This window comes from Vigna unguiculata, chromosome 6, assembly GCF_004118075.2.
Source record: "Vigna unguiculata cultivar IT97K-499-35 chromosome 6, ASM411807v1, whole genome shotgun sequence".
Lineage (NCBI taxonomy): Eukaryota > Viridiplantae > Streptophyta > Magnoliopsida > Fabales > Fabaceae > Vigna > Vigna unguiculata.
The window spans coordinates 33,365,024-33,392,750 of record NC_040284.1 but is presented as its reverse complement, the minus strand read 5'-3'; the positions used below and the strand labels follow the sequence as shown (position 1 = coordinate 33,392,750).

At 32.1% G+C, this 27,727-nt stretch overlaps 2 protein-coding genes and 1 long non-coding RNA gene across 3 annotated transcripts; 2 read left to right on the top strand and 1 right to left on the bottom strand.

Annotated features, from left to right (window-relative positions):
* Positions 1-1,377: 1,377 nt before the first annotated feature.
* On the top strand, positions 1,378-2,643 carry LOC114187588. Its single transcript, XR_003605286.1, has 2 exons — positions 1,378-1,995; positions 2,306-2,643. It is a non-coding gene; the product is annotated as an uncharacterized LOC114187588 (long non-coding RNA).
* Positions 2,644-11,438: 8,795 nt separating this feature from the next.
* LOC114187310 (BRASSINOSTEROID INSENSITIVE 1-associated receptor kinase 1) lies at positions 11,439-18,906 on the top strand. The gene is made up of 11 exons (XM_028075528.1): positions 11,439-11,836; positions 12,548-12,680; positions 12,760-12,831; positions 13,731-13,874; positions 15,376-15,447; positions 15,567-15,638; positions 15,723-15,802; positions 16,516-16,644; positions 16,743-17,084; positions 17,406-17,800; positions 18,263-18,906. The coding sequence occupies exons 1-11, from the start codon at positions 11,743-11,745 to the stop codon at positions 18,578-18,580; spliced, it is 1,851 nt and encodes a 616-aa protein (XP_027931329.1). The 5' UTR covers positions 11,439-11,742; the 3' UTR covers positions 18,581-18,906.
* A 1,563-nt stretch (positions 18,907-20,469) lies between these two features.
* Positions 20,470-27,727, bottom strand: LOC114189084 (protein RAE1-like). The gene is made up of 11 exons (XM_028077791.1): positions 27,561-27,727; positions 27,386-27,472; positions 27,222-27,299; positions 26,331-26,524; positions 25,531-25,672; positions 23,980-24,060; positions 23,487-23,615; positions 22,417-22,494; positions 22,250-22,321; positions 20,881-20,961; positions 20,470-20,793 (listed from the first exon to the last, which is right to left on the bottom strand). Exons 1-11 carry the CDS (start codon positions 27,609-27,611, stop codon positions 20,743-20,745), a joined length of 1,044 nt encoding a protein of 347 aa, XP_027933592.1. The 5' UTR covers positions 27,612-27,727; the 3' UTR covers positions 20,470-20,742.

Below are 27,727 nucleotides of genomic sequence, written 5' to 3'. Positions count from 1 at the left end.
GGTTGGGTGGTGTATATACGTGTATATATATGAACCTACTGCATAATGGATACATACAAATTCCTTTTTTTTTATATACATAAATTAAATAATGTCATCAGCAGCAGGATTGCCTGCTACGGTAAATCACGTGGAAGGTGAATGGACTTTGGCGGCTAGATGCCTTTGTATTGTGGGGCATTTTGTTAAGAGTGAAACCAAAGGAAAGGCTTGGGCTTCATGAATCAAATATCACTTCCCATGCATTATTTTTTTGATCTTATATAATTGTGGATTACTATTTTGGATTACATGTAAATATGTTGATTATGATCTAATCTAGTGGATTGAGATGTTTTAAGTTGAGTTCAAACACTTGTATGCGAATTAATTGCAAAGGAGGGAAGTGAATATTGTGAAACTCTGCAGGATGGGATCCTGTTTCTATGTCCCTCCAACTTGCCACTGAAGTTAATATCTGTGCTGTCATTTTCGTGGGCAAAGCCGGTTGCAGTGGATGTATGATAAACGAAGCAAATAATTGTACAGGGTATGAGATTAGGGGTTAATTAATCCTTGTGTCGTCTTTTGTGTTATGTGATGAGTCATAAAGATGTTCTGTGTTTAATCATGTTTCGTGAGATTGTCTCATGTATCTCAGAATAAAACTATTTTAATAAATATCTAATTTCATTTCTGAAAAAGTTACAGGACCCAATCAAATTCAAATCTGAATATATTATTAACTTTTTAATTATGAATATAGAATGTTTTATATAGCCTTCATATATTTTTTAGTTATTAAATGGTTTTTAAAAAGGTGTTTACTTCTGTTATTAATTGAGATATTACTATCGCCAAAACTGAGAGAAGAGGTGGGAGGAAAATAAATAATTGGTTTGGCACATCTAATGAATGTTGTACCTTTTTCTTTTTTCTTTTTTTCTTTTTTGTATTGGCATATTGGGATAAATTCAATGAGGATGTGGAGTGTATGGTATTAAGTTGAGATGTTGGCAAATGTGGGTAGGATCATTTAACTGATAAAAGGGATAGTTTCAGATATTTAGACTGCTTTTTTCTTTTAGGTTCATACTTATATATATATATATATATAATTCTATTTTTAATGATCCTAATAATAAATAAATATATTTTATTATTACTATTTATTTTATTAATGATTTGTTAATTTCATTTTTTTATATTTAGAAAAGTGAAAAAATAGGTTAGAATACGTTTCTCCAAAACTGAATTTTGACTTGTTTTAAGATATCTGAAAATAATGTCAGAATATATAGTTTTTTTAAAATTAATTTGTTAAATAAAGTGATTATAAATTTAATTGGTTAATTTAAAAAAGTAATATATTATTTGAGAAAGAAAATCGGGAACAACTAAAGTACTATGAGTGATGAAAATAAAATGGGATGTGGGGTTAGGATTGATGGGATTAGTCTACTCTGCGGTGGACCCGAGCACAGGTGAACTACTCTGAGTGTCGACTCATAAAAGCGCGTGACGTTAAAGTTTGAAGGAGTGGGACCCATGTGCGGGGTCCAATTTGACTCATTACCCATTGCTGACCTACATCCTCACTGTAAACCACCAACTTTCATACACTAACAACTTCCAACAAATTTCTATTTCTACCTCGTAAAAGAAATACCAATAATATCAATATTCTGCACCATATAATTTAACCTCCATGGATTTGTAAGGTTATAATTAATTAAAATTGCTTTCTGCAACCCTCAGATTTAAACCTGCACCTCTCAAAAGTGTGAGCTTTTCATATTTAATTTTAATTTTTTTTCTCTCTTCTCCTTCACCTTTACCTTCACCTCTGTGCGTTTCTGTTCTCACTTTTTCGTTCCCCCTTCTCCTGGCGTTTTTATCCCAAAGTGATTCCATTGTCTCTTATCCCTCTTTTGTGGCCTTCGTTGTGATTGCGCCGCCGTGTTCGGAGCACCGGAGTAAGGATTTGCGGCAAAGCGTCGTGATTATGCGGCTGAGGTAACACATTTTTCTCTCTCTCCTGACTGGTAATCATATTCTGGGAGTACAGTTTACGGAAAAGATGGAATCGTGGAAGACATTGAATATTTTGACTCTAAACATGCATGAGTATGAGTAAATCGATGTGCCTAATCAAAATATTAGAGTTTCAGTTATAAATAAGGGAGATATATAATATATATCATCGAAAAGGATAACAGAGAGTTAGCTAAACAATAAAGGGAAAGTAGAGGGATTTTAAAAATGAAAAATGTGAAAGTCAACAAACCTTTTCTATGCTGATCATCAATATTTACCTCTCTCTCAGGCCTCAAATTCTTCACGGTATTATTCATCAGGCTCCATGTGTTTGGTATTTTGCTTAGTAGGATAAAAGTCAATGTAGTTACTTTACTTTACCAGACAAAATCAAGTTGCTTAGACAACACTCCTAAGTTGGTATGTGCCTTTATATAAACCTTATTTATATGGAAAAGGAAGATGAATGGTGATGTATGCGAGCTTCTTAATTATTAAAGTTTCCCTGTTAAATATATGATTACAACTTAGGAAAATTGTACGTGTAGTTTGTGAGACCTCTACTCTACCTACACCCATGAGTGTGAATTGATTGGTTTTATACAGCTGTGGGTTTCTTTCTCTTCTCTCTCCTCGTGTAATGTGATGATTGATTCATGAATGGTAAAGAAGTCAAATGTGCTAAACCAAATCAAAGACTAATAAGGTTTTTTTTTGGGTGATTCTTGTTGTGTCTGGTAGTAATGTATTGCCTGGTTAACACCAAGAAGCAAAGCATGGTCATAAAAGTTTGGGAGAATTTATTATTTTTAGATGAAAGGCTTGAACCTATAGAAATTGTGTTGCAGGGGGATTGGGCAATAAATCACATTCACGTAAATTAGTGAAACCAGGAATATATTAAATGTCTCTATGCAACCCCTAAACCACCATGCCATTACCAATCAATTCAAACTCCTACCAACTACTTCAACTCAAACTACCCCATCTAGTTATAGGCTAATCTCGACTTCACACACTCTTTTATAACTCTCATTTTTTTCTCCCTTCTTAATCTTATTACAATGTACTTCAAATATTTTTCTCTATCTATTATAAAATAGAAGGTACGAACAAAGATCATAATAAACACCATAAAGAAGAGAAATATCTACTTTTCCATCTCTTTTTCTTTTTATTATTAGGAATATCACTACTGCACATCCCATTTATGGGATGTAGGTGGAAAGTAAAAAAAGCATAAGACAAAAGAAAAAAAAATGTTTGACTTGGTGTGATGTAAGAAGAAAAAAGATAAAGGTGAAGAAAGTGAAAATATTGTTAATATTATAGTTATCTTTTCCCTAAAACTTCCATGCGATGTTACTGTTTAGTGAGCGTGCCAAATTACCATTCGAAGATGATAAATTTGTTAAAAGGGACACATAGATTTAAAACAATATTATTCAACAATCATGTATGTATTACAAACTTAAATAAAAAAGAAAAATCTTTAATATTTATAAAAAAAATATACAATTAGGAATACTTTAATAAAAATACAGTAATTAAAGCTCTAAATACATAGAAATTATAAAAGTCAGAGAAAGTGTAAAAACATCCATTAAGTAATTTATTGCTTTTCCTAATACGTGTTAGAAATTCTCATGATAAATAAAATGAAATGGATAGACTATATTTTAAAGTGAATGAATAAGTTTCTCATATAACTTGGGGCTTGTAATTTCTGTCACTATAAGTCTACCTATCTCTTTCACACATCCCTTTTTGTTTACATTTTATACTATAAAATATTCGCACAATAGGTAAATTATGAATAAGCACAAGTTAAAAGTAATACCAAAAAGGAAAAATAAGACTTAAAAGGGGAATGTAAAGAACTTTTTCTCGGCAAAAACAAAAATATTATATTATATAGTATAATTAAGAACAGAGTTGAGTTAGCAGTAGTAACTACTGCACAGTGAAAAGCCAGCGTCAAATTCCAACTCCAAAATCCGCAAGGCACAATTTCCTTTTTTCAATTTAAATGAGACTTAAATTCAATTCACGATTAATATCATTTTTAACTCAAAATGTTAAAATAATAAATTTATGAAACTTGATCACTATTCAATTTCCTCGTTTATACCCATTCTGAAATTTAAACTCTCTATATAACATAATTGGAAAATGTTAAAAAATCTGCAGCCCTAATAAATCTAATCTCATACCAACTTAATAAGATGCTTCAGCCTCCTATGATACTAAAAAAATGTATAATCATACCAACTTAAGATGCTTCACCCTTCTATAATACTAAAAAAATTACATACCACACCCCTGTAACAATTATATTAATATTGCTGCAGAGAGGAAGAACAATTTGGTTTTAAGACAATTAATGAATCAGTTTAAGTGGTATTTGGTCTAACATTTACTAAAATTTTGGTAATTTTGGTCTAGTTTTCCCGCTATCACATGCTTTCATAAAAGGCAATATATATTTTTGGAAAGAAAAATGATTTTTTGACTATTAAATTTTGACAATTTTTTTTTACAATCATAAGTGTAATTTTTTAATTGGTTTTCATTTTTTTTTCATTTTTTCTTTCTTAATGTTTCAAAACTACTTAAAAGATGACAAATGTTATAAGAGAAAGTTGCCAAAATTTGGTAATGAAAATATGATTGTCCTTTTAGAAATAATATTCCTAAATTTGTAACTTTATCCTTCCACGCACTTTCCTTTTATTTGTCTTTATTCTAAGTAGATGAAGTGACATGATTCCTATGTTTGAATTTAAGGTCCAAGACACATTGTTTGTGCGAAAATAACACAGAGGGAACAAATGGGTAAAAGATTAATTGGGGATACTACGTAACGAATCTGGGCTTTTCTCATTCTTTAATAGATAGCTGTGCTCATTCTTACCGACAAATAAAACTATAATGTTCTACTTTCTTAAAATATCTATAATGTGCTCAAACTCTTTAAAATATGTATTCTAATTTATACTATTAGAATAATTTGTTATCTTTTAGTGGATTATTAGAGTGTTATTAAAATGCTACCTGATAAGAGAGTATTTGTTTTTTGTATAACAACCCTAACAAAGTTTCAGCTTTTTACCTCATGTAAAACACATCAATACGAATTTTTACATATATAGTACAAAGGAATAATAGCTAAAATACCAGTAAATTATTAACTATTTTGGAAACTTCTACCGGACAAGAAAGCATTTTCCATATATGTAATCTATAATGTGAGCCGATGAAATATAATTTATGAATAACCACCACCACGCAAGTGCTGATAAATATATTTGATAAGTTTATAAAATAAAAGAGATAAAGCCGAATAAAATTTTTAAGCTTTTAACATATTAAAATGTTGAAAAATCGTGTTTCAATTACATTTGATTTTCAGCTTGGTTACGCATCAAACAGGGTCGATCAAAAATAGAAAAAGAAAAGATTAAATGTCGAAAGTAAAAGTAGAAAAGAAAAGCATTAGTGATGACTTGATTAAAGTCATTGTTTTATTACACTATTTTTTCAAAAAAAAAAAATTGTTGAAGAAGTTCCCTTTTAACAGCCATGAATATGACCCTTGACCTTATCGGGAACGACAATAGATATGGCAGAAAAGCATGTATGGTGTAGAGTGTTTTACACGATCACGATCATTGTTTAACAAACATTAAATCGGTGCCTTTAATGCAGAAATGGACTTACATATGCTACCTACAATTTCATCCTAGGCTCTGTATGGTTCTTAGTTTTCAATAATGAGATGATAAGCACTTATTTAAGAAACGTTTGGCATAACCGAACCACCCTATCTTATTTTGTAGGCTTTTTTGGTATTTGAGGGTCGATTTTAACTCTAATATGTAAAAGGGATCCGTCTAATTTTTTTCTTTTTTTTGTGAAACAAGATCAAGTTGTTAGGATAGAAGACGATATTAAAGATGAATCCGTCTTCCATCCAGTCAGTTTCATATATTTTTCTTTTCAAAAAATAAAGTCATTAGAGCCGAGACTAATTTCTGTTCATGTGAACAGGGAAGTCATCTTTCCAGATGACGATTTCACTTTTAGGTTTTATTTTTTTTTAACAATAAGTGATAAAAAAAATAAATTGAAATAAAAATAAACATTAATATAGTTTAATATTATTATGTAATTTTTATTAAGTCATTTTTATTATCTAATATATTTTATTAAATTAATTTATTGTACCAATAAAAAATAATTACCAAAAAAATAAATATAATCTCAACTGTTAACAAAATTTTGTAAAAAAAAATATGTAGAAACTACAAGGTTAAAACAACTCAAAAGTGAAAAAAAAAAGTAAACTAAAACTGCAACAATGTTAAAAAAAAAAACTAAAAGTAAAGTTATGAGATGAGGACTTCATTTTTATTTGTACAGAAATTGTACTCTGTCCTAACGACATTACTTTAAAAAAAAATAAATAAAAAATTGACTGGAGGAGAATAACTTTACCTTTAATGTTGTCCTCTCCCATGACGACTTAACCCAAATTTTAAAAAAAAATCAACGGACTTTATTTATTTTACAAATTCATGATCAAAATAACTCAGAAAAAAAAAAAAAAAAAACCTATTTTGTAGCTTCTCATTGGTCTGAAAATTTGGACTAATCTTATTTTGATTTGGATTCCATCATAAGAGGATTTGCATGGCCATGTCCCACATGAGCATAACGTGTAGGGGAATCAAACATGATTGTGGCTTTTTTGGTTTAAGCAATCACTCATACTTATTGAAAGGAGGAGCATGATTGATAATGGTTCATCACCATGACCACTAAAAAGGTATCTAACTCACTTTAATCTTCATTTGAGCGTGGACGGTAGAGTTTCATATCTATCAGTGGTTGTGGTGCTTTTACATGAATATTCTTTCAAAATTATATATTTTTTTTCATACGTTTTAATGCATTTGTAGGATGAGGAGTAATGATTTAATTAATGGTTCGTTATTTGTGTGGCCCAATTCGACAAGGAATAAGAGATATTTTTTATTTTCTATGCAAGGCATCACAATGTAAAGTACAACAAAATTTCGCAAAATTGGAAATGTTTCACTTTTACTATGACACTGACTCCAGAGCCTGTGAATGGTTCCATATTCAAATTCCTTCTTTCTTTATTTACCAAACCGATATACCACTATTTAAAGAAATATATGTTTATTTATTTTATGATGTTTATGTTTATTCCATGTGTACGTACATGAATTTTTACATAAATAAGGATAAGAAAAACGTAATGTGCACCTTGAATTGAACCAGATCAGTCTTCAGTCAAGTAGAATGAGATGGAATAAAACGAAACAAATAAAGCAAAATATAAATGAAATAAAATCGTCATTTTACTGTTGGAGTATATATATTATTGTATGTTTCATTCCTTTCTCATATATAATAGATCAGAATATCCTATGAACAGAATCTTTGAAAGCACTATTTTGTATAAAATATTTTTTTAAAATAAATTATAAAAAATACTTGTAAATTTTATAATTTTGTAGAAAATAATTATTTGCAAAAAAATATATTTACCAATTAAAAATTTTAGAAAAAAAAATCTTTTCCTAATTTTTTTTAATAAATTTGCAATAAAAATAATAATATAACTAAAAGCAAATTAATTAATTAATTAATTAAATATAAAAAAGGTATGTATATATTATTAAAATTTTGATTAAAATTTTTCATAATGAACTAGAGATTAGTGGCATTGTGATTTGGCCTAAAAATAACACACACAAACTAATTAAAAAGGAGGGGAAGTGAAAATACTATAGGAACAGAACAAATTTAGATAATAGTTTGGAAAAATGAAACTAAAAAGTATGATTCAGCTGAGTTAATAAAATAGGTTCATGTTTCCCTTTCACCTAATTATTCTCAAACCAAACTGAAAATACAACACCACTAGTTCGACATTCTTGTTTAATAATTACTAATTATTCCTTTTTCTAAAATTATTATTCATCCATAATATACCATTATTGATGAGAATGATTATTAATGAAAATAACTACTATGAAAAGATACCCTTTTAAAAATAATTAAGACACTCTTGTTAGATATTATACATTGAGTGTGTTATTCAATTAGTTCAAAATGGTGTTAGTTTAATCTTCCATTATAATTTGTGAAGATTTGCCCTTATCAGTTAAGTTATGCTGTCGGTGCTTTAGGTCAGCCACACTTAGTCTCTTTATGTCTCTTTGAATTGACCTGCTTTGAAGATGTATCAAAGTGTTTGGTTACCAAAAACAAATATGGTGTACCATTTCCTCTAATTTGTTGTACAAGTGTAGAAGAAAAAAGGAAAGTGTCACTTGAATAACGCTAAAATACTGAAACGACAACAAGCAATAATTAAATTAATTTGATAAGTTTCTGATGCAGAGGGATCGGACAGAGAGAAACCTTGGTATGCTAACTGAAGAAGACAACATAACATTTGAAGATCAAAAGAAAAAAGAGAGTAAAAGTTATTAAGAATTCCTCACTTTTTGGGTTGGAAGATAAGATGAGACGCTACATGCTTATCTGGCTTGCGGTCCAGTACTCAACCTTTTAGTGGAAAAGAAATGAAAAATATAATCTATATATATATATATATATATATATATATATATATATATAATTCTATTTTTAATGATCTTAATAATAAATAAAAGTAAATATTTATAACAATATATAAAAGAGATTTTTTTTTTCACGTTTCAAAATATCAATTTTATTTTTTAAATATAATAATTTATTAAATTTTTAAAAATTAATTGTTATTTTTATAAATTTTTTATAAAATTGGATAACTTTGTTTTTTTTTTCTCTTTTTTTTTATTTATCAATTATTATTCTTTCATTGTTATGATATATTTCACTTTATTTTTAATGAATACAAGTTTAGTTTATATATTAACTTAATAACATTACAATATAATATAATATAATATCATGCATATTTAAAAATACATACACACAGTTGCGATAGCGTTTGTGTTTACACTAATATTTTATAATTACTATTAATTTTATTAATGATTTGTTAAATTCATTTTTTCTATATTTAGAAAAGCGAAAAAATAGGTTAGAATACATAGGTTAATGAGATTGATGGTTTATTATGGGTTCAAACAGAAGCCTTTTTGTCTAACAGAACACAGGCCTCTCTCTCATGATTCGAGGCCCAAGGACACGGTAAGATGGGCGATTTGTGGAACATTCAATCCGAAGTCACTTGTAAAAAGAGCAAAATTGTCACCTTAAAATTTCTAAGGATTTCAACAAATGTTGGGGGTGCCAAAAGTAAACCCAGTGCGAAAACAAAAAATCTGAATTTTATGTAGGGGTCAAGGCAAGGGACACAATTCTGCAATTTCTTCCTGCACCTCGGTAATGTCTTTCCACATTGCCATAAATTTTTTCTTATATTGCCCTCACATTGTATAATCTGGAAGAAAAAATGACTTCTAGATCGCATTATTTGAAAATTAAATAACTTCCGGATTGTTATTTCGAATGTCATTAAGGAAAAAATATTCTTATTCTTAGGTTACATAATCTGGCAATTATTTTTGATATTGGATTGTGTAATCCGAAAATTATTTTTCATTTTTAATTGCACAATCTATTAAAAAAATTGATTTTTCTTATATGGAGGTGCAGGAAAAAAAATTTATGGTGGCGCATGAAGAAACTACCCACAATCCAACTTTTCGACAAACACAAAAATCATCTGAAGCCCGTATTCCCTATTTTAGATAGTTTATTGTGCTAACCGCTTTGTTTAAGATGTGGAAAAAACTGGTGGTCTCTGATTTATTTTGTAGAACATAATAAAAAATTTATTCAAGTTATGTAATTAATAAATCAAACATTCACATAATTTTAAAGACTAAAACGATTTTTTAAGTTTAAAATTGAGTTTTTTTTTTTTTATTTTTATAAGCTGATGCTCAGTAATTACTCAAACGTATAATGAGATGGTTTTGGGCATGGAAGTCTAAACAAAAAAGAAGAAGAATGAATTATAAAACCTTGAATGACATAAATGGATGGAGTAGTTGTTCCTGTCGGTCAACAAAACGACTTGGTCAGTCTAACAAACCATTCAAACTAACTTTAATCTTCCTTTCTTATTGTGTGCTATAACCCTTTGCTTTATTAAATTTTAATCCTCTTATTATTACTCTTCTTACTCTCATTATCTTTTTAGTAAACACTTTCAACGTAAGAAATGGTCCACAAACACAATTTAGTATTTCAGCTATCACTAGGGACATATATCAATTACATAAAGTTGTTATAGTTTAATCGGTTAAACTTTCCACTTAAATAAATATTATGCATGTGGGTATCTCTGGTTCTGGATAAATTTAAAATATGAATAAGGAAGTATTTAAGATTATAAAATATACATACAGGTATGTAATACTTAAAAAAAGAGAGACTTTTACTCTTTTAGATTTTGTAGTGATTCTGTTTATCTTAATGAAAGTTTTATGGGAAAAATTCTCACGCTTAAAATATTATATACACGATAACAACTATATCACAATGATTATGCACTTAATATGATTTTCTCCTATAAACTATACGGTTACATACTAATTAATATTAGAAGGTCGATGACATTAAAATCCGAAAATGCATAACATTAAGCTAAGATGTATTCTATGTTTTTTCATAGATTCATACAATCAAAACATGTAAAATATGAACATCACAATATACAAGAAAATGGAAATGTACAAGAGAGTTACTAATAAAAGAAATAGACAGAAAACAAATCCGAGGAGAGAAAAAGATAAAAAGAAAAACTGAACAACAACGTGGGTGGTGAATATTTTTCAAAAGTTGAAACAGCTAAGCTATGTATGTAATCTAACACGCAGAACGTGAAACAAGTAGAAAAAAAAACAGAACAAGGAAAAACAGCCACAATTATTTGACTCAAGTGTTCACTAAAAAGTGATTAACCTCGATTTTAGAACTTTTATGTAATTGTTTTTCGAGATAAATTATTGTCTAATAATTGAAATAACTTTTGTAAACTATAGTAATTATAGTAAAATAATTAATAATTTTTGACAAAAACGTGTTTTTGTTTGTTCTATGTTTGAATTGAAGTTTGAACATTGAAAGCTTCTTGGGGCACTGTGTGGGGACAGTCACAGGCGTGCAAGCGTGCGTGTTTGACCCAACTTTCTTATTTATTACCGTTTCAAATACCAAACTCTCTCTCTCTCTTCTTAGCATTTTCATCTGAATTTTACTTTCTAATCACAATTCATACTTCATAATTCATATTCATGTAAATAAAACAAAGAAAAACCATAATAGTATAATTTTTAAAATTAAAAAAGAAGAAAAGAATAATTAGAATAGAAGCAGCAATTTCTCAACAAAGGATGCAACATTCGTTGACTTGAGCTTTCTCTTTTCCTCGACCCTTCTCTCTCAAAGCCGTTCTGTGCATTTTCTGCTAAACCCTGGCACACCCAATTGGGATTTTAGCTTCAGATTCCAAGGCAAGAGAAGAAAGTGGAGAAAGAAGAGGACTTGAAGCTGCCCACAGTTCGATTTTGTGTTGGCCAACAAGGTTAAGATGTTTCTGAGCTTGATGGGTGTCATGTAGATCAAGAGGGGCCTGCGGATTAGGGAAGCAATTGTTTATGAAGTTGAAGAGGCATGGAGAGAGTGACTTCATCTTTTATGAGTTTCTTTTTTGTTTGGGCAATTTTGGTGCTTGATTTGGTACTTAAGACTTCTGGCAATCAGGAAGGTGGGTGCTTACCTAACTCTTTGTGGTTTTAATTGTTTCATAAATGTCTCTTCTCATTAAACAGCTGCTTTATAAATGACTAGGATTAGGAAGATTCACTCAATTGTGTTATTATTATTTTTGCCCCCTTTTGATCTGCTATGTGTTGCCCTTCAACTTGATTATTACTGCTGCATGTGTTGTTTACTTGACAAATTGAACTAGAGAGGTTAATGTTAGAATCGGAGTAGATTTTTTTGTTATATTTCAGTTTCAGTGCTTCTCTAGATTTTATCTTAGTAAGCAGAAGATAATCATATAGTTTAAAGGTTTGGATGATGTTCATACGTTGTTTCTTAGTTGGGAAGTGGGAATTGTTAAGCTCAGGGAATTAACCATAATTCTTATTGAAATAGTTTGTGAGGAATGACCTGGGCGAGACAGTTTATTGAGTTCATTATCTCAGAGTGGCTTGTCAAAGTGGTTTTATTCTTGCAAAAAGATGTTTCTTTCCATTTGCTTTCCATTTTCAGTTGTTGGCAAGTAGTTAGGGGGAGTATATAAGTAGCTTCTAAGGCTTACTAATCGAAGTTGGGCTTCATGTTTGTGATTCCTGAATCTTACAATTTCACATTGCATCCTTGATATAGCAACACATTTGATTTCTTACTCCATACAATTTAATCTTGGGAACGATTGTACTTGAACATTGCTTCTTTCTTCCCATTACAGGCGATGCCCTGAATGCATTGAAGAGCAACTTGCTTGATCCTAACAACGTTCTTCAAAGCTGGGATGCTACTCTTGTCAATCCCTGCACTTGGTTTCATGTTACGTGCAATAGTGATAACAGTGTGACCCGTGTGTAAGTTAATATTTGATTTTTCCCTGTTGTTTTACAACTGTTTGACTACATGGTGAATTATTTATCTGTGTTTGGTCAGTGATCTTGGAAATGCAGACCTTTCTGGTCAACTGGTTTCACAACTTGGTCAGCTCACAAATTTACAGTACTTGTAAGTTATGAATCAGATATGATATTGTTGAGTAACTTGATTCTTTCCTGCAGCTCACGCTTAGCCTTATTTCTAGATTGACACTTATTTTCCTTTCTTCTTGCTTTCTTTAAAGGATCTTATAAGCAGTAGCTCTACATTGAGTGGCATGGCATCTAACCAATTTTTTATTCCCTTTCCGCACCCCTACATGTGCATGTACACACCCATCCTCTTTCCCCTATCCCTAAAAATATATAGTATATAAGTTGCACCACTTTTAGAGCATGGTTTTATTTTTAGACTGATCTCTTGTTTATTCATGGCAAAAGATTTGAGCTGTTATTCAATGACCATTGAATAGGAAAGGGGTTAAAGGATCTGAGAAAGAGTAATTGGATAATCTTTTATTTGTTTTATTTCCCAATCATAAAATATAGCTACTGTATACCTGCTTCTCAAAATTGTGGGAACTAACCCCTCATTTGGAAGAGCAGCTGGACATGGCAGAAAATCATTTGAATCATAGGGACATGTGCTTAATTTGTAAATCAAGTTAATAAGAGAAAGCAACTGATAAATCACGGAGGCACTCATATGGTTTAGAGACAACTATTCACAATGCAGTGAGCTTTTGTTTTCATCTTCTGTATAAAAATTCGAAAGGCCTTAACCACCTGTTTTCTATTGTTGAAGGCAGAAACTTCTGGCATTTTCCTATGGCTAACATAATATCGGTTGGGTTTTATAGATAGTTGCATAAGTTGCTAAAGCCAATATTAGAAAAGTGGTATTGTACATAAATGACCATCAATATCTGTTTGTCTGGTTCCACTCTCAAATGTGAATATTTTCTGTCACCTTTTAATTATTTGTTGGATGATTTTACCCTCAGAAATCTGATTTTTTTTCAATGACAGGGAACTTTATAGTAATAATATAACCGGAAAAATTCCAGATGAGCTTGGAAACTTGACAAACTTGGTGAGCTTGGATCTGTACTTGAACAATTTAACTGGTTCTATACCAACTACGCTGGGCAACCTTGCAAAACTACGTTTCCTGTATGACATACTATCCTTACTATCCTTATTCTCATATCTTTGCAGTGCAAAATTATTTAACTAAGTTCCGTTTTGTTTCTCCCTTTAGCACTTCATTCTTCCTTTTCACTTTCCCGTGCAAAGGTGATAAATTTTGCAGCCTACGACATACCCATTTAGGTTTTAATAATGCCTTTGATATACATGCGCAGATGAGAGAAGTATCCTCCCTATTTTTACTATTGCAGCTATTGCTATTGTTATTATTACATGATGCAATAGTGTACCAGGTGGGCAAACACAATCTAATGAGATACATGAGGTCACTGCTGTTAAAAGTAGTCTTAATTTCACCTTTGTACCCTCTATCTTGGATTTTGTGTGATTTTGGTCTCTGAAGTCTGTCTTAGCCAGTTAAGTTACTTTGTTATCCAAATATCTGGTGGGGTTTTTGATCAATTTGGGATGGGAAATAAAGTTGAGAAGTAAGAAACTTTGAGGAAACTTGATAAAAGTTGAAGGATATTATATTATTTTAGATCAAGGTTTGAAGAAGGGACAATTTGAGAGTTTTTAATGACATTTGATGTTTTGGTTGGTGAATTTTGAGCAGGAGATAATTTAATTTATAAATATTTTGAATTAAAATTTGTGAATATAAGGGTTTTTTAGGTGGAAGATATTTGATGGGGATCAAGTTTATTTTATTATAAAAATAGAGGAATTTAATTAACTAAAAAGCTCTTTCATCTTCCAAACAAGAGGGGACAAATGCAATTTGACCAGCTTATCAGAGTTTAACCATGAGTTTTAGTGACAATTTCTTTTTGGGGGCTTGATATTCAACTTTTCCATTTTAATCTGGTGAAAGCAATAAAGTGTTTTTCACATGTTTACATTAATCATTTAATTCCGTGTGTCAAAGATGCAACAAATGTAATGCAATAATTTTTCATTTACATACACATTGATGGGAGGGGATGTTGGGCGGTGGTGTTCAAGAATGGGCCATTATCAACCTGGCCACATGAAATTTTTTCAAGTGGCTGGTGTGGCTGATCTGTTGTGTAGCTTTATTTATTATAACGGCAACATAAATTACTTTTTATGCATATTCTCTCATCCCATATTTTAAACAATTAAGTTTGTGAGCATGATAATATTTTGAAGGATTGAACCCCAATTAGCCACATGATTCTTTCCCTGCAATGCATCTGTTGGTGGTGGGTTGAAGAAATTTAGAGATACCTTGTCTGTAAAATTTCCTATCCTTATCATTTAATTCATTCATGTACATGTATAGGAGTTCAATTATGATGCATCAGTGTGTCTATTCCCAGAGTTAGAGATACTTCTCATTTTTTACCAAATCACTTTACAAACTAGAAATATTCTTCTCTCTTTAAGCCAATAAATATTTATTCTATTTAAATATTTGATAATTGTTTCCTGTTATGTCTTATTACACTACTCTATCAGTAGCTTATTACTGCAAACTTGTTCATTTTTCTCTCTGAAATAGGCGTCTCAACAATAATACCTTGACGGGAGGCATACCCATGTCTCTGACAAATGTTTCTTCTCTGCAAGTTCTGTGAGTGTCACTCACTCCTATATTTACATTTTCCTTGGGTTACTGCCAAAGTACATTCTCATTTGTACTAGTTTCATATATTATGCGTAACCTGAATGAACTGTAATTTTGGAATACAGTGATCTCTCGAACAACAAGCTAAAAGGGAATATCCCAGTGAATGGTTCATTTTCATTGTTTACCCCCATCAGGTTGGTACAAATAATTATGTTATTTTCTATGGTTATTGTTGAGGGACAACCAGAAATTTTCTAATCCCATGTTCCATTTCACAGTTATCAAAATAATCCTGACTTGATACAGCCCAAAAACTCTCCATCTCCAGTTTCTCCAACTCCACCACCAGCTTCTTCAGGTTTGTTGAGGCCTGTTTATCATTCCCAATGGTTTAAGTTGATCAATAATAACTTGAGGTTACAGCTTCAATTTAAAATATAACTATAGCATGTTCACAGCCATCTTGAATTGAAACTGAACTCAAACTTTGTTCTGAAATTTTGGTTATAAGACCTGAGGCAGGAGCAAACTGAATTCCACACTATTAGGTCTACTAGACTTGGAACAATGTCAAATAATAATGACAACTGGACCTAAAAATTTATGCTGCTAAGCAAACACCAATAATTGTTTTTTAAATAAGTCTTAATGCTATGGGAATTTTGTTGCCTTGCCTTTGCTTCTTTCATATGCTGCCTCAAACTTTTCTCGTACCCACTTATACCCTTTCCCCCTAAAGGACGAGGAGAAAGGTAAGAGTTGATAATTGATAGGCACAGTCTATGTAGCTTTTTTCTAGATATTTATTCTTGTATTTATATGGAAAAGGGTGGAATATTTTTGAAAAGCAGTATCCTGAAGACAAACATAACTTAATGTCAGCTTCTGTAACTAAGTTGCATTATGCCTCACGCTTAGAAATGTCACTACTTGAGGTTGGTTTCTCGTGGTTGAATTTAACAGTGGGCGATATAATTATATTGAATCTTGAGTTTCTCATTCCATTCAATCACAAACAATTCTTGAATGGAGTTATAATTTCTTATTTAATCCGTCAATCATTTTCTTCAGGAAATAGTAACACTGGAGCTATTGCTGGAGGAGTTGCTGCTGGTGCTGCTCTGTTGTTTGCAGCCCCTGCAATTGCACTTGCTTATTGGCGAAGAAGGAAACCTCAGGATCATTTCTTTGATGTTCCTGGTTAGTTGAATGACAGAAAGATGACATACACACTGATAAATGCTGGATATGATGGCCATACCTTATTTGCTGATATTTTATCTGTTCTTTGCTGACAGCTGAGGAGGATCCTGAAGTTCACCTTGGTCAACTTAAAAGGTTTTCGCTACGTGAGCTGCAAGTTGCCACCGATAACTTTAGTAACAAACACATTTTGGGTAGAGGTGGATTTGGAAAGGTTTATAAAGGACGCTTAGCTGATGGATCTCTTGTGGCTGTGAAAAGGCTTAAAGAGGAACGTACGCAGGGTGGGGAGCTCCAATTTCAAACTGAAGTGGAAATGATCAGCATGGCTGTGCATCGTAATTTGCTTCGGCTTCGTGGTTTTTGTATGACACCTACCGAACGATTGCTTGTGTATCCTTTCATGGCTAATGGAAGTGTAGCATCATGTTTACGAGGTACCCTATTATCTGAATTGCATTTATTCATAATTTTCTCGCCTTTCTCATGTATAAAACTTTTCTCTCAGTGTCCTTCCTCGTCTCAATGTTATAGTGCTAGTGTTCAATGCCAGAATAGTTTCTAGTGTATTTTGATTTATTGTACAAGAAAAAGAATTCCGTGTTTCCAAGATGTTTTCGGGCAGCTACTTAAACAAATTTCTTAATTAATAGTTCAAAATTTCAAATACAGATGAATGCTGTTTATGTTGGATTCCAGCATGTGCAGTTTTATACTGAAACTAATTTTGTGTATGTTGGTTGATCTTGTTGTTGAAGAACGTCAAGAATCTCAACCACCGCTTGGCTGGCCAGAACGGAAGCGTATTGCACTGGGATCTGCGCGGGGGCTTGCTTATTTACATGATCATTGTGACCCTAAGATTATTCATCGTGATGTCAAAGCAGCAAATATTTTGTTGGATGAGGAATTTGAAGCAGTTGTTGGAGATTTTGGTTTAGCAAAACTTATGGATTATAAAGATACTCACGTTACTACTGCTGTACGTGGAACAATTGGGCATATAGCGCCTGAGTACCTTTCAACTGGAAAATCTTCAGAGAAAACTGATGTTTTTGGATATGGTGTGATGCTTCTTGAACTCATAACTGGACAAAGGGCTTTCGATCTAGCTCGACTTGCCAATGATGACGATGTGATGTTGCTTGATTGGGTAGGACTTGAACAACTTATGATAACTGCACTATCTATTAATCTCTTCACACGGTTCCTTATGCTCTAAATTATCAAGCTTACGATGTCCCTTGCTGATTAGTTTTTATTCATCTTCTTCAACCCTGGAAACTGTGCCTCATACTAATTTAAGAATTCAATTAACTTTCTTGTTTTTCTTTCTGGCAAGTGTTAAAAGGTTGAAGAAGAACAATTCTGTTTCAGCACCTTCTTGTTTCTTGGTTTCTTGATAATCTCATTTCATTTCAGTAGAGGGTTCCTGTAACATTTCCTTCAATGTTATAGTGTAACAACAAATTGATTTGGTATTTCTATTTCTGTAACAAATTTTTAATCTCTTTTTTTCTGACTGCTCCTTAGAATGTTTTGCTCGTGTTACATGTGATATTAATACCAACGAATGGCTGATCATTGATGGTAACTGACATTGTTGTGAGTCCAGGTTAAAGGACTTCTCAAAGACAGGAAATTGGAAACACTGGTGGATGCAGATTTACAGGGCAATTATATTGATGAGGAGGTTGAGCAATTAATCCAAGTGGCATTGCTATGCACACAGGGCTCTCCTATGGAAAGACCAAAGATGTCTGAGGTGGTGAGAATGCTAGAAGGTGATGGTTTGGCTGAGAAATGGGAGCAATGGCAGAAAGATGAGACGTTCCGGCAAGACTTCAACAACAACATTCATCACCCTAATGCAAATTGGATAGTAGATTCAACTTCCCACATCCAAGCAGATGAACTGTCAGGTCCTAGATGATGATCCCTTTAACATTCTATGAACAAGTGAATACACAATTCTGCCTGACTAGGCTTTCTGTTGGAAAGGGACATACTTCTGATTTGTGCATATGATTTTCACCCCTTCTACTTTTGTTTTCATCCTTTTGAAATTATCTTCTGTGCTCAGATTACATGCCCATTGATCACGTTGTGATTACTAAAGGAAGAAGTTTGTAATTTCTATTGGGTTGTCAAGTTGCAGAATGAAGTGTATGTTACAAGCAACTTTTGTCATTGTATGTATGAGAAATTAGCATAGATCTTTATGGAAATAAATGAAATTCTATTATCAATTTCAGACAAGTATATTATTTCAGTAATTTATTGTGGGGCTTAAGAAATCAGTGCTACTTGACTCATTGAGTAGAGTTGCTAATTTATTGTCTTTCAATGGAGGGCATTGCCATTTTTATCTGTGCAAATGTATTCATATGGCTATGCAATCGATTTTTCAGTTTCTCTTTTGAAATCTGTTATTCGCCAATTATGTATGAAGATTATGTTGCTCAAAATAATTGGCGCCAATAATTGTTGTAGATTATCTTCATGATTTACTCTGCAAGTTATAACTTTAAAGTGCTATAGCTAAACTATTTCTTCTAAACAAGCGTGGGATGCACAAATAACTTGTTAGGAGAAGGGTGTTTTTTTTTGCACGAATTACGAATAAAAGTATTAGTTGTAGTGAGTATATGTTAGTGTTAATTTGTGAAAATTGATTTGAAAGAGAGAGTAGATGAATTTGAGTAGATTAGAGGATGAAATTTGTGTTGTTCACTTAGAGATTTGGAGATAAAAGTGAGTGGATTTAAAAGTAAAATTTGTAAAAATTTGTGAATGATTTAATTGATGTGATAAATGAAAAATTAAGTTTAATTAAAAAAAAGCAAAATTATCAAATTGTCCTTGATGTTAAAAATAATGTAAAATTATATTTAGATGAATTAAATTTATTTTATAAAAAATATTTAATGCATAAATTGAAAAAAAAAAGTAACTATTTTAATAAAAAACATAAATAAAATACAATATATTTACATATTAAATTTTTTTATAAACAGTTTAAAAATTTGGAATATTAAAATATAATTTTAAAAATCATATTTTTACATTATTATCATAATATAATGATACAACATTATTAATAATGATTTACATAATCAATTTATATAAATTAAGAAAACATGCAGGTAAATATAAGACAAGATGAGAAAATAATACAATCCTTTGATTCCTTCGACTCTCTTTTTACTCTCTTTTTTCTCAAATCCTAACAGATGAATATCTCAATCATCTTTAAATCATTTTTGTCTTTCTTTTTTTCTAGATAGTAAATACCTTCAAATAAATGAACACAATGTTATGGTGGATTTTGAGGAGTTCAAATTATTTACATTGATTTTGGGAAGACTATTTATGTATTACTCACTCAATTGGAAGTTGTTTTTTCTTGTCAGGAGAGAGTATTTACTGGTTTTGTAAATTACTAATTTTCGTAAAGAGTTTGGTTCGGTCATCTTGAGTGAACTCTTTCTCTTTATCTTGTAAATTCTGTTGAATACTTAATAAAAACTTAAGAAGAAGGATTTCAATTACTTTGGTTAAAATTTTTCATATACTTAAATTTATCTTTAGAGTTGTATTATATATATATACACCCCAAGAGGAATCCACTTCTTCTAAGAGGACGTTTAAAGAGTTACTACAAGGTGAATGGCATTTATAGAGAGCGATTCTCCCTGTCCTCTTTGAAATTTAAATAGTTAACACGAAAGAAGAGACGTGAGAAAAAAATATGTAAAATTTAAATTTTTTACTTTTTTACTTTCCAAAACAAATAATACGCTATAAAAAAAATAAAAAATCTGTAAAAATAATTATCCTGAAATTATTTATTCAAACAGAAAAGAACACAAACCTTCCAATGTCTAACAGCGCAATGAAAACTTTCGGTGCTTCACTGTAGAAGTCAAAACGCCCTTGATATTAAAACAGCTAAAACACAACAAACCACACATTATATACATATTTTTAGCACTAATTAGTAGATAATTTCTTGCAAGTTTTAACCAGCCCATTCAACTTCTATACTTTGGCTCCATTATATACATATTCCATTATCCCGGAGCAGGATCTTCTCTATTTTCTGCCAGTAACACCAATGCGCGGTTTGCCCTTGACTTCAGATTCCTACATTTCATATCAATATAATTTGCGCATCATCCACATATAATTAAAGGATAATTTCTTTTAGAAAGGGATAGCCAAACCAAATACCTGAGGTAAATGCAGGAAAATGTAGGTCTTTGCTGTTGCAGGATTAGAATTTTCAGCCCCTTTACTCCAGTCATAGCAGACCTAAAGCAAGATGTCAATGTATTAAATCCACATGTTTTGAACCATGAGTTCATAGAAATACTTCCATTGAGGTAAAAGATAAGACAGCTAGAATACCTAATTTTGAAATCAGAATCATTCTATCAGCAAATTACGAATCATATCAAGAATTTAATTGCCAGATAGAAAGTAGAACAATGCGACAAAATTTCTATAACAAAAATAATATTACGGAATATTCAATTAACAAATTTTCTATGGCTCTGTACTGTATGCCACAGTAGCCATAGTCATCTTTAGAAGATGGAGGGCATAAAGATGGATTATCGAGAATATTCAATTACCTAATTTAAGTCATAAACAGGATTCAATATTGAACATCATGACATTTTGTGTAATCCATGTAGCTAACCCCACCTAGAGAAAATTGAAGACATGGATAGATAGCCATGGGTTAAAAGTGAAGACAAGTCTGTTATGTGAAGATTCTGATTCACTTTTTTTCACACTTATTAATCAAAAAATACAATTGTGAACTTATAGCCTGAAATTTGGCTTTCGAATTCCAAGCCTTAAAGTCTACTAATTATTAGAAATCAAGGCACAATAATAACCACTAACTCCTGACCTTTCCCCTCTAAAACTGCTAACACGTTAACTCTAAAAACCCAATGGTGCTAATCAATCCATATGGTCGAATGCATCACCCAAACTAGACCAGTGACTATTAGGCTTGGTTTTTGTTGTTGATGACTTTAGATATCTATACTAGAAGATTGCCATTATGTATCATGATCCCTTGTATTCTAACTACCTATCACAGAAGATTATCGTCATGGATCATAATCCCTCATGTTCTCCCTAATTAGCTTTTATCAAATATAGCAAGCAAGTAAAATGACGTTTGGTCCACACCACCCCCAATCCTCAAGAAAAAACCGTATTTTATAAAGATAAACCTCTAGATTGCATTTTTTTTGAACCATGCTTCTCGAAAGCAAAGTCCATCAACAAAATTAAGACATCCGCTGGCAAATTCTTTATCCAAGTCACTGGTTGTTTTGCTCTTTAGTATCTATTTTAAAATTTACAAATTATATTGCATCTTAACATCCTCTCACACTTAATGGTGTGCTGAAGTCAAGGGTGTTTTGTAAGGTATTCTCACAATAAATTGAAACAAGGAAAAAAAGTTATGCAGCAAAAAAAAGAAACCCAATCATCACTAGTATACGTGCATAACTCTAAACAGGTGTAAAACGAATTTAACAAAGATGAAAATTTATGCAGAATAGTAAGGTGGGCATACTGAGTAAGCAAACATTGAACCGTCACTATTGAAGGTGCTGCAAGGAATAGGTTGGTTGCATCTCAACATGGCCTGAAATAATGTGAGTTTGCATTAGATAAGTAATTGGCCAGAAAATATCACTACAATAAGTGTTCGTTAGGAGCTGATGATAAAGATGAAGTAACCTTGAGCCTCTGTTTACTATCCTTATCCCAAAAATTGAAAGCACCATCCGAACCAGCAGTTGCAAATGTGTGGTGTACCTTAATAGAAAAATATGTAAGAATGATGATACACTAAAGTGGACAAACTTTGTCAGTGATTCCTGGTGTCCATTGGGGCCAGAAGCAAGCAGAAATTGTGAATATATGTGAACAAACACCAAATAAACATTTGTACTAGATATGCTATATAATTTTAGGGAGACCATCAAGATGTAAACAGCACTCAACAAAACAGTACACTGGCGAAAAAAAGAACTGAGCGTACAAGTATCAGTGAAATTTCATAATTAAAGGGCATAGGATACTATATGCTTATTAATTGTTTACACAAAAATGAACTGGATAAAAGATGTCAATACACCATAACCATGGGGCTAAGCATTTTTCAAACTCAAACATTTCAATGTCAATGCACTAACACTTGAAATATTAGTAATTAAAATAAATTACAAGTGTTTTTATTCAATTACAACATGTCGGCATCTAAATTCCATAAATAAAAAATGGGACACTTCACTTAAGATATTTGTAATCAAAGAAGTCAGTATTAAAACCAAAAATTGAAAACATAGAATTTTGACAGTTAGTGTTAATGTGTTTCATTTCATGAGAGCTCATATATTCAAAATAACATTTTCAATGAATACAGAAGTATCTTGTAATTTTTTTTTTCATTATTACGAAACAAAAATGGATTCCCTTAAATCAGCAAGAGCAGGAAGATACTACCTTTTCATTCAAAATTTACAAAGTGATTGACTATTTAATAAACTCAGATCAACATAGCAATATATTTACACATATAGTTCAATACTTCAAATTGGATAAAAAAAAATGAGAAATTAACAAACAATTAAGAATGATAATAACATTACTAAAACAAACAATAAGGAAATCACAACCAGGAATATTTTAACACCAATCATTAATTATAAAAAGTGCAATGACCCAATTGATATTCAAAGATAGTCCAACAAATTAATACAAACTTAAATCAGAATAGTAAAGCACAGGTGGAACATAAATCTTACAGGATGGAAGTTTAAAGAGTTGACCGAGTATATTTCATTCCCCTCTCTGTGGCATTTAAAAGTGAAGTTTTTACCCTGCTGACTATCATCCAAATGATGCACCCCAACTCTTCCTTCTATTGATCCAACCTAAAGCAAGTATATTGTCAGTTTCAACATCCCAAAATTAATCAAACTAGACATGCAACTTATAAATTGATAATTAGACTGAAATGAGAATCGGGGAGGAAAAGTTATGAAAACAAACATAAGTTGGTGTAAACAGGAAAAGGGACCGAAAGTGGAGAATACTCCCCCATCTGCTAGAGTATGCTATCAGATTTAGGAGTCGATGTAAAAATAGATGAATACAAGCAACCAAAATTGTTCACCGAAGACACTAAATAGGAGCACACCGTTGGGAAACAGTTGAACATTGGTTTTTACTGAAGAATAAGATTACTCAAACGCAGAAAGGAATAAATATCTAAAACAGGTGGAGAATGATGCATACCAAGAAACCTTGTTGATCAGGGAATGCTGAAAGGCACCTTGTTTGATACTTTAAGGGTGAAACAATTCTCTTGAATTCAACCTGTAGCAAATGAACAATGGTCAAAGGTAGGGGACACTAGCAAAAAAAGAAATGAAAGTGAAAAAAAAAAAGAATCAACAGGATGAATAGTTTGTATAAACACATCATATATCAACACATTGATCTAGTCGCAACATATAAAATGCACACAATAGAATATAAAAAGGTAAATGGTCAATAAAATAGTATTCAGTTAGGCAATCAATACAGATATCGGTTGAAAAGGTATGATGTTGTCAAGCCCACCAGGTGAATGAAGAACCACTAACGTCCATTCATTTTACATCTACACACATTCCAATACATGAACGCAATCTATGGGTCTTGAATACTTGAGCTGAATAGACGTTTAACAACGTTGAACATCAAATCAACCAACTATATATATAGTTAATTGATTGTCCTACAGTGAAGCACACAGCAGAAGAGAAAAAGCAATTGCATCTTTGGAGCCAAATTGTGGCTATTCGTTTGTTAGAATGTTCATATAAGAAATGTGAAAAGTACATATGCCCTTGCGAAACCCACCCTCAAAAGTTAGCTATTAGGGGATCCAAATAGTCCACGGGCATCCCATACTACTCCAGTCAGAACCCTTGTTGGTAGCCATTTCCAAAACACTGACAACTAGGCTTTGATACTAGTTGATAAATACTGGGGGTTCCATCATCAAAAGCTATTTATTAGGGTGGAAAAACCAAACACTTAAATACTACACCGAGCATCCCATCCCATACTACTCAATTAGGGACTTAGGCACCACAAATTACCTAAGTTCCTTCCAAAATGCTTGATGTTGGGTTGGAAGTACTTGAGACTAAACTTCTGTTTAAGGTCCTAACAAGCAAGGAAGTACTTGAGACTAAAGTTCAGCTAAGTAAAAGATAAGTGAAGATTGCCTCATGCCTGGGCAAAAGTATGTTGGGCTACAAATTATTAAATGTGTGACTTGAGTGACTGACACCCCAGTAGAACTACTCGAGACTAATCTTCTGCAAATAGGTTGTCCTACTTTTGCCCAGTATGATTCCAAAAATGAGATGTCTAAATAAACCATGAACCAAATAAGTTTTTCTGGATATTATGTTAGTGACTCGAGGATGCCTATCGTACTTAGAAGGAAAACTCATTCCTTCCTTTTTACTATTTGAAACCTCTGGCTCCAAACAATCATTGGGAGTATATGAGTGAATATACATTGAATTTCTGGCCCAGAAATTGGGATGTCTCTTCTCTTTCTCCTAGATGATTTATTATTCTCATGTAACTCCTAGTTTCTGCACCAAACCCTTAATAAATTAATATTTTTATTGTCTAATTAAGCAATAAAAAGAAACAACCCCTTTTTATCATGAAGTCTTGAGATAAAATAGTCGTGATATAATAAGTGAATACATAACTAAAAGGTAACACTAATAATGCATAATACCATTTAAGTTGAGATTCGCTAAATTAGACCGAAAGTATTACCTGAGGATTTTGCAAGTTGTAAACTACAAGATTTCTATCAGCAGTGCCAACAACCATCAGAGGATATCTCACTGTCATAGCATAGCAGCGCTCTGGGAGTTGCTGTGTGTGCACTGGATTTGACTGCCTTGTATCCCAGTATCTAAAAGTAGCCACAAAGAGTCATGTGCAAGGACACGACAGAAGAATCAGATCAAGCAAAATTGCAAGCGTCATATCATACTTAATCAGAAAGATGTCATATATCTCAACAGCGCAACAAAATACTAAAATATAATGTGCAATGGCATACTATATAAAGATAATACACATCATCTGATGTGTGTGACAAAAACCAGCCGGAAGAACTGATTGGATATAAACAACAAGTAAGAAGAGATTTCATTGTAATGTTCATTAGTTAAAATTCGTGGCAAGCAAAATATTTCCAGAATTCAAATTTATCAAGAATGGCATTTGGATGCTTCAAGATGCAAAAGAACATAGGAAAATAAAATTTTGAAATTGAAATTTGAAACTAAAGTTAGGTATGATATAGCCAAGGAATTCAGCAGTGAAATAGTGGCAAGAATGATCACAAAGGAAGGTAAAACTTTGATACTGTGCTGCAATTAAAGGGACTTAAGTATGGACTAGGGGAAAAAAAAAGATCCCTAAATTATAAATTCAAAAAAAAATAAGATGCTCTAAAATATTCTAGATATAACGTTGATATTATGAGATGTTTTCATATATTCTGATTACTAAAGGTATAATTTAAAAACAAATAGCTGTAAAGGCAGCAATTGCTAGTGCAATACTTCAAAGTCTTGTCCCAGCTTCCAGTGGCTAAGAGATTCATTTCAGGAATCCAAGCAACTTCTTTGATGGGTGCGTCATGCATGGCAACAGTCATTGGTTGGCCTCCGGATAATAGAGGCCACATCTTCACTTGCTTATCACATCCACCAGAGAAGACAGTTGTGCCATCATCTTTCCATGTAGAGCACAAAACCTGTGCAAAGAAATAAATGATGAATTTATGACTTCATAAACTAGTAAACTATTTCTGTTTAAGGAAAAGGCAGAGCAGAAAGATCGTGAAAACCTATTGTCTAAAGATTCAATTGTCAAGAAAAATTGATATAGGATTAAATACGTACTTAGTCCCTAAAAAATAAATCTTCTACTTTTGGTTCCTCGTCTAAGGAAATGTGCCAAGAAATCTTGAGATTCAAAAACATGTATAACATACATACGAATATTGTAGGACCAATGCAACCCCTTACCTTAGGACACTGAATGAAAAAAATGAACTTTTTTTATTAAAAAGTATTATCAATGCACTCCAAAAATAATTCAAATGCAACCACGATGTTAGTCCAACAAGGGTTCTACTTGTCAATTCCTTAACTAGTGCCCATACAGGGATTGTTTGCAAGAACCATACCTTAATATGAAAAATAAGCAACCATACAAGGCCAGTTACATCTCCATTCAAATGCAGCAATAGACTTCATTTTAAGCAGACGGAAATCATTGTCAAACCTCTATGTCCTAATCATGATAATCTTCAAGTCCTACCAAATTAACCTCGCACAGGTACCAGAATAGTAATTCATGAAAATAAATACATACATGCACACACACACATAAATAGTAAGGAGACATGAATGAACGATAAGGTGATAACTAAAACTAAAATAGCTTACTGGATGATCGTGCGTTATAGAAGCCTTGGGGACAGTGGCGACATTTACTCCATTCCGTGCTACCTCCCAGCAACGAACCTGCAAAAGATTGCTCATAAGCCTCTCCAAGTGAGATGTTTCACAATGAAGCTTAAAAGAGAGAGAAATAAGTGAGAAAGAAAGACCTGATTGTCCCAAGAAGTGGCTACGAGGAAGTTGGCTTTGGGACTGAAACTGAGACTGGAGACAGAATCAGTGGGAGGCTGATTCACCTGCAAAATTCACCAAGAAACCAAGAAAACTCGCACACTGCACAACATAACAATATGTTTCTCGTAAACGGGAGTGGAGATCGTGTACCTCGAAGGACTTGTTCGGGTTCGGATTAGTGTTGGACATGAAATTGGACATTTGCAAATTTTGTCTCAGAAAATTTTGCAGAGAGATAGAAAGAGATACAGTGTTCGTAGTTTGGACTTTGGAGGGAGTTGGTTTGTTGGGTGGGGAGAGAAAAACGTGAAAGAATG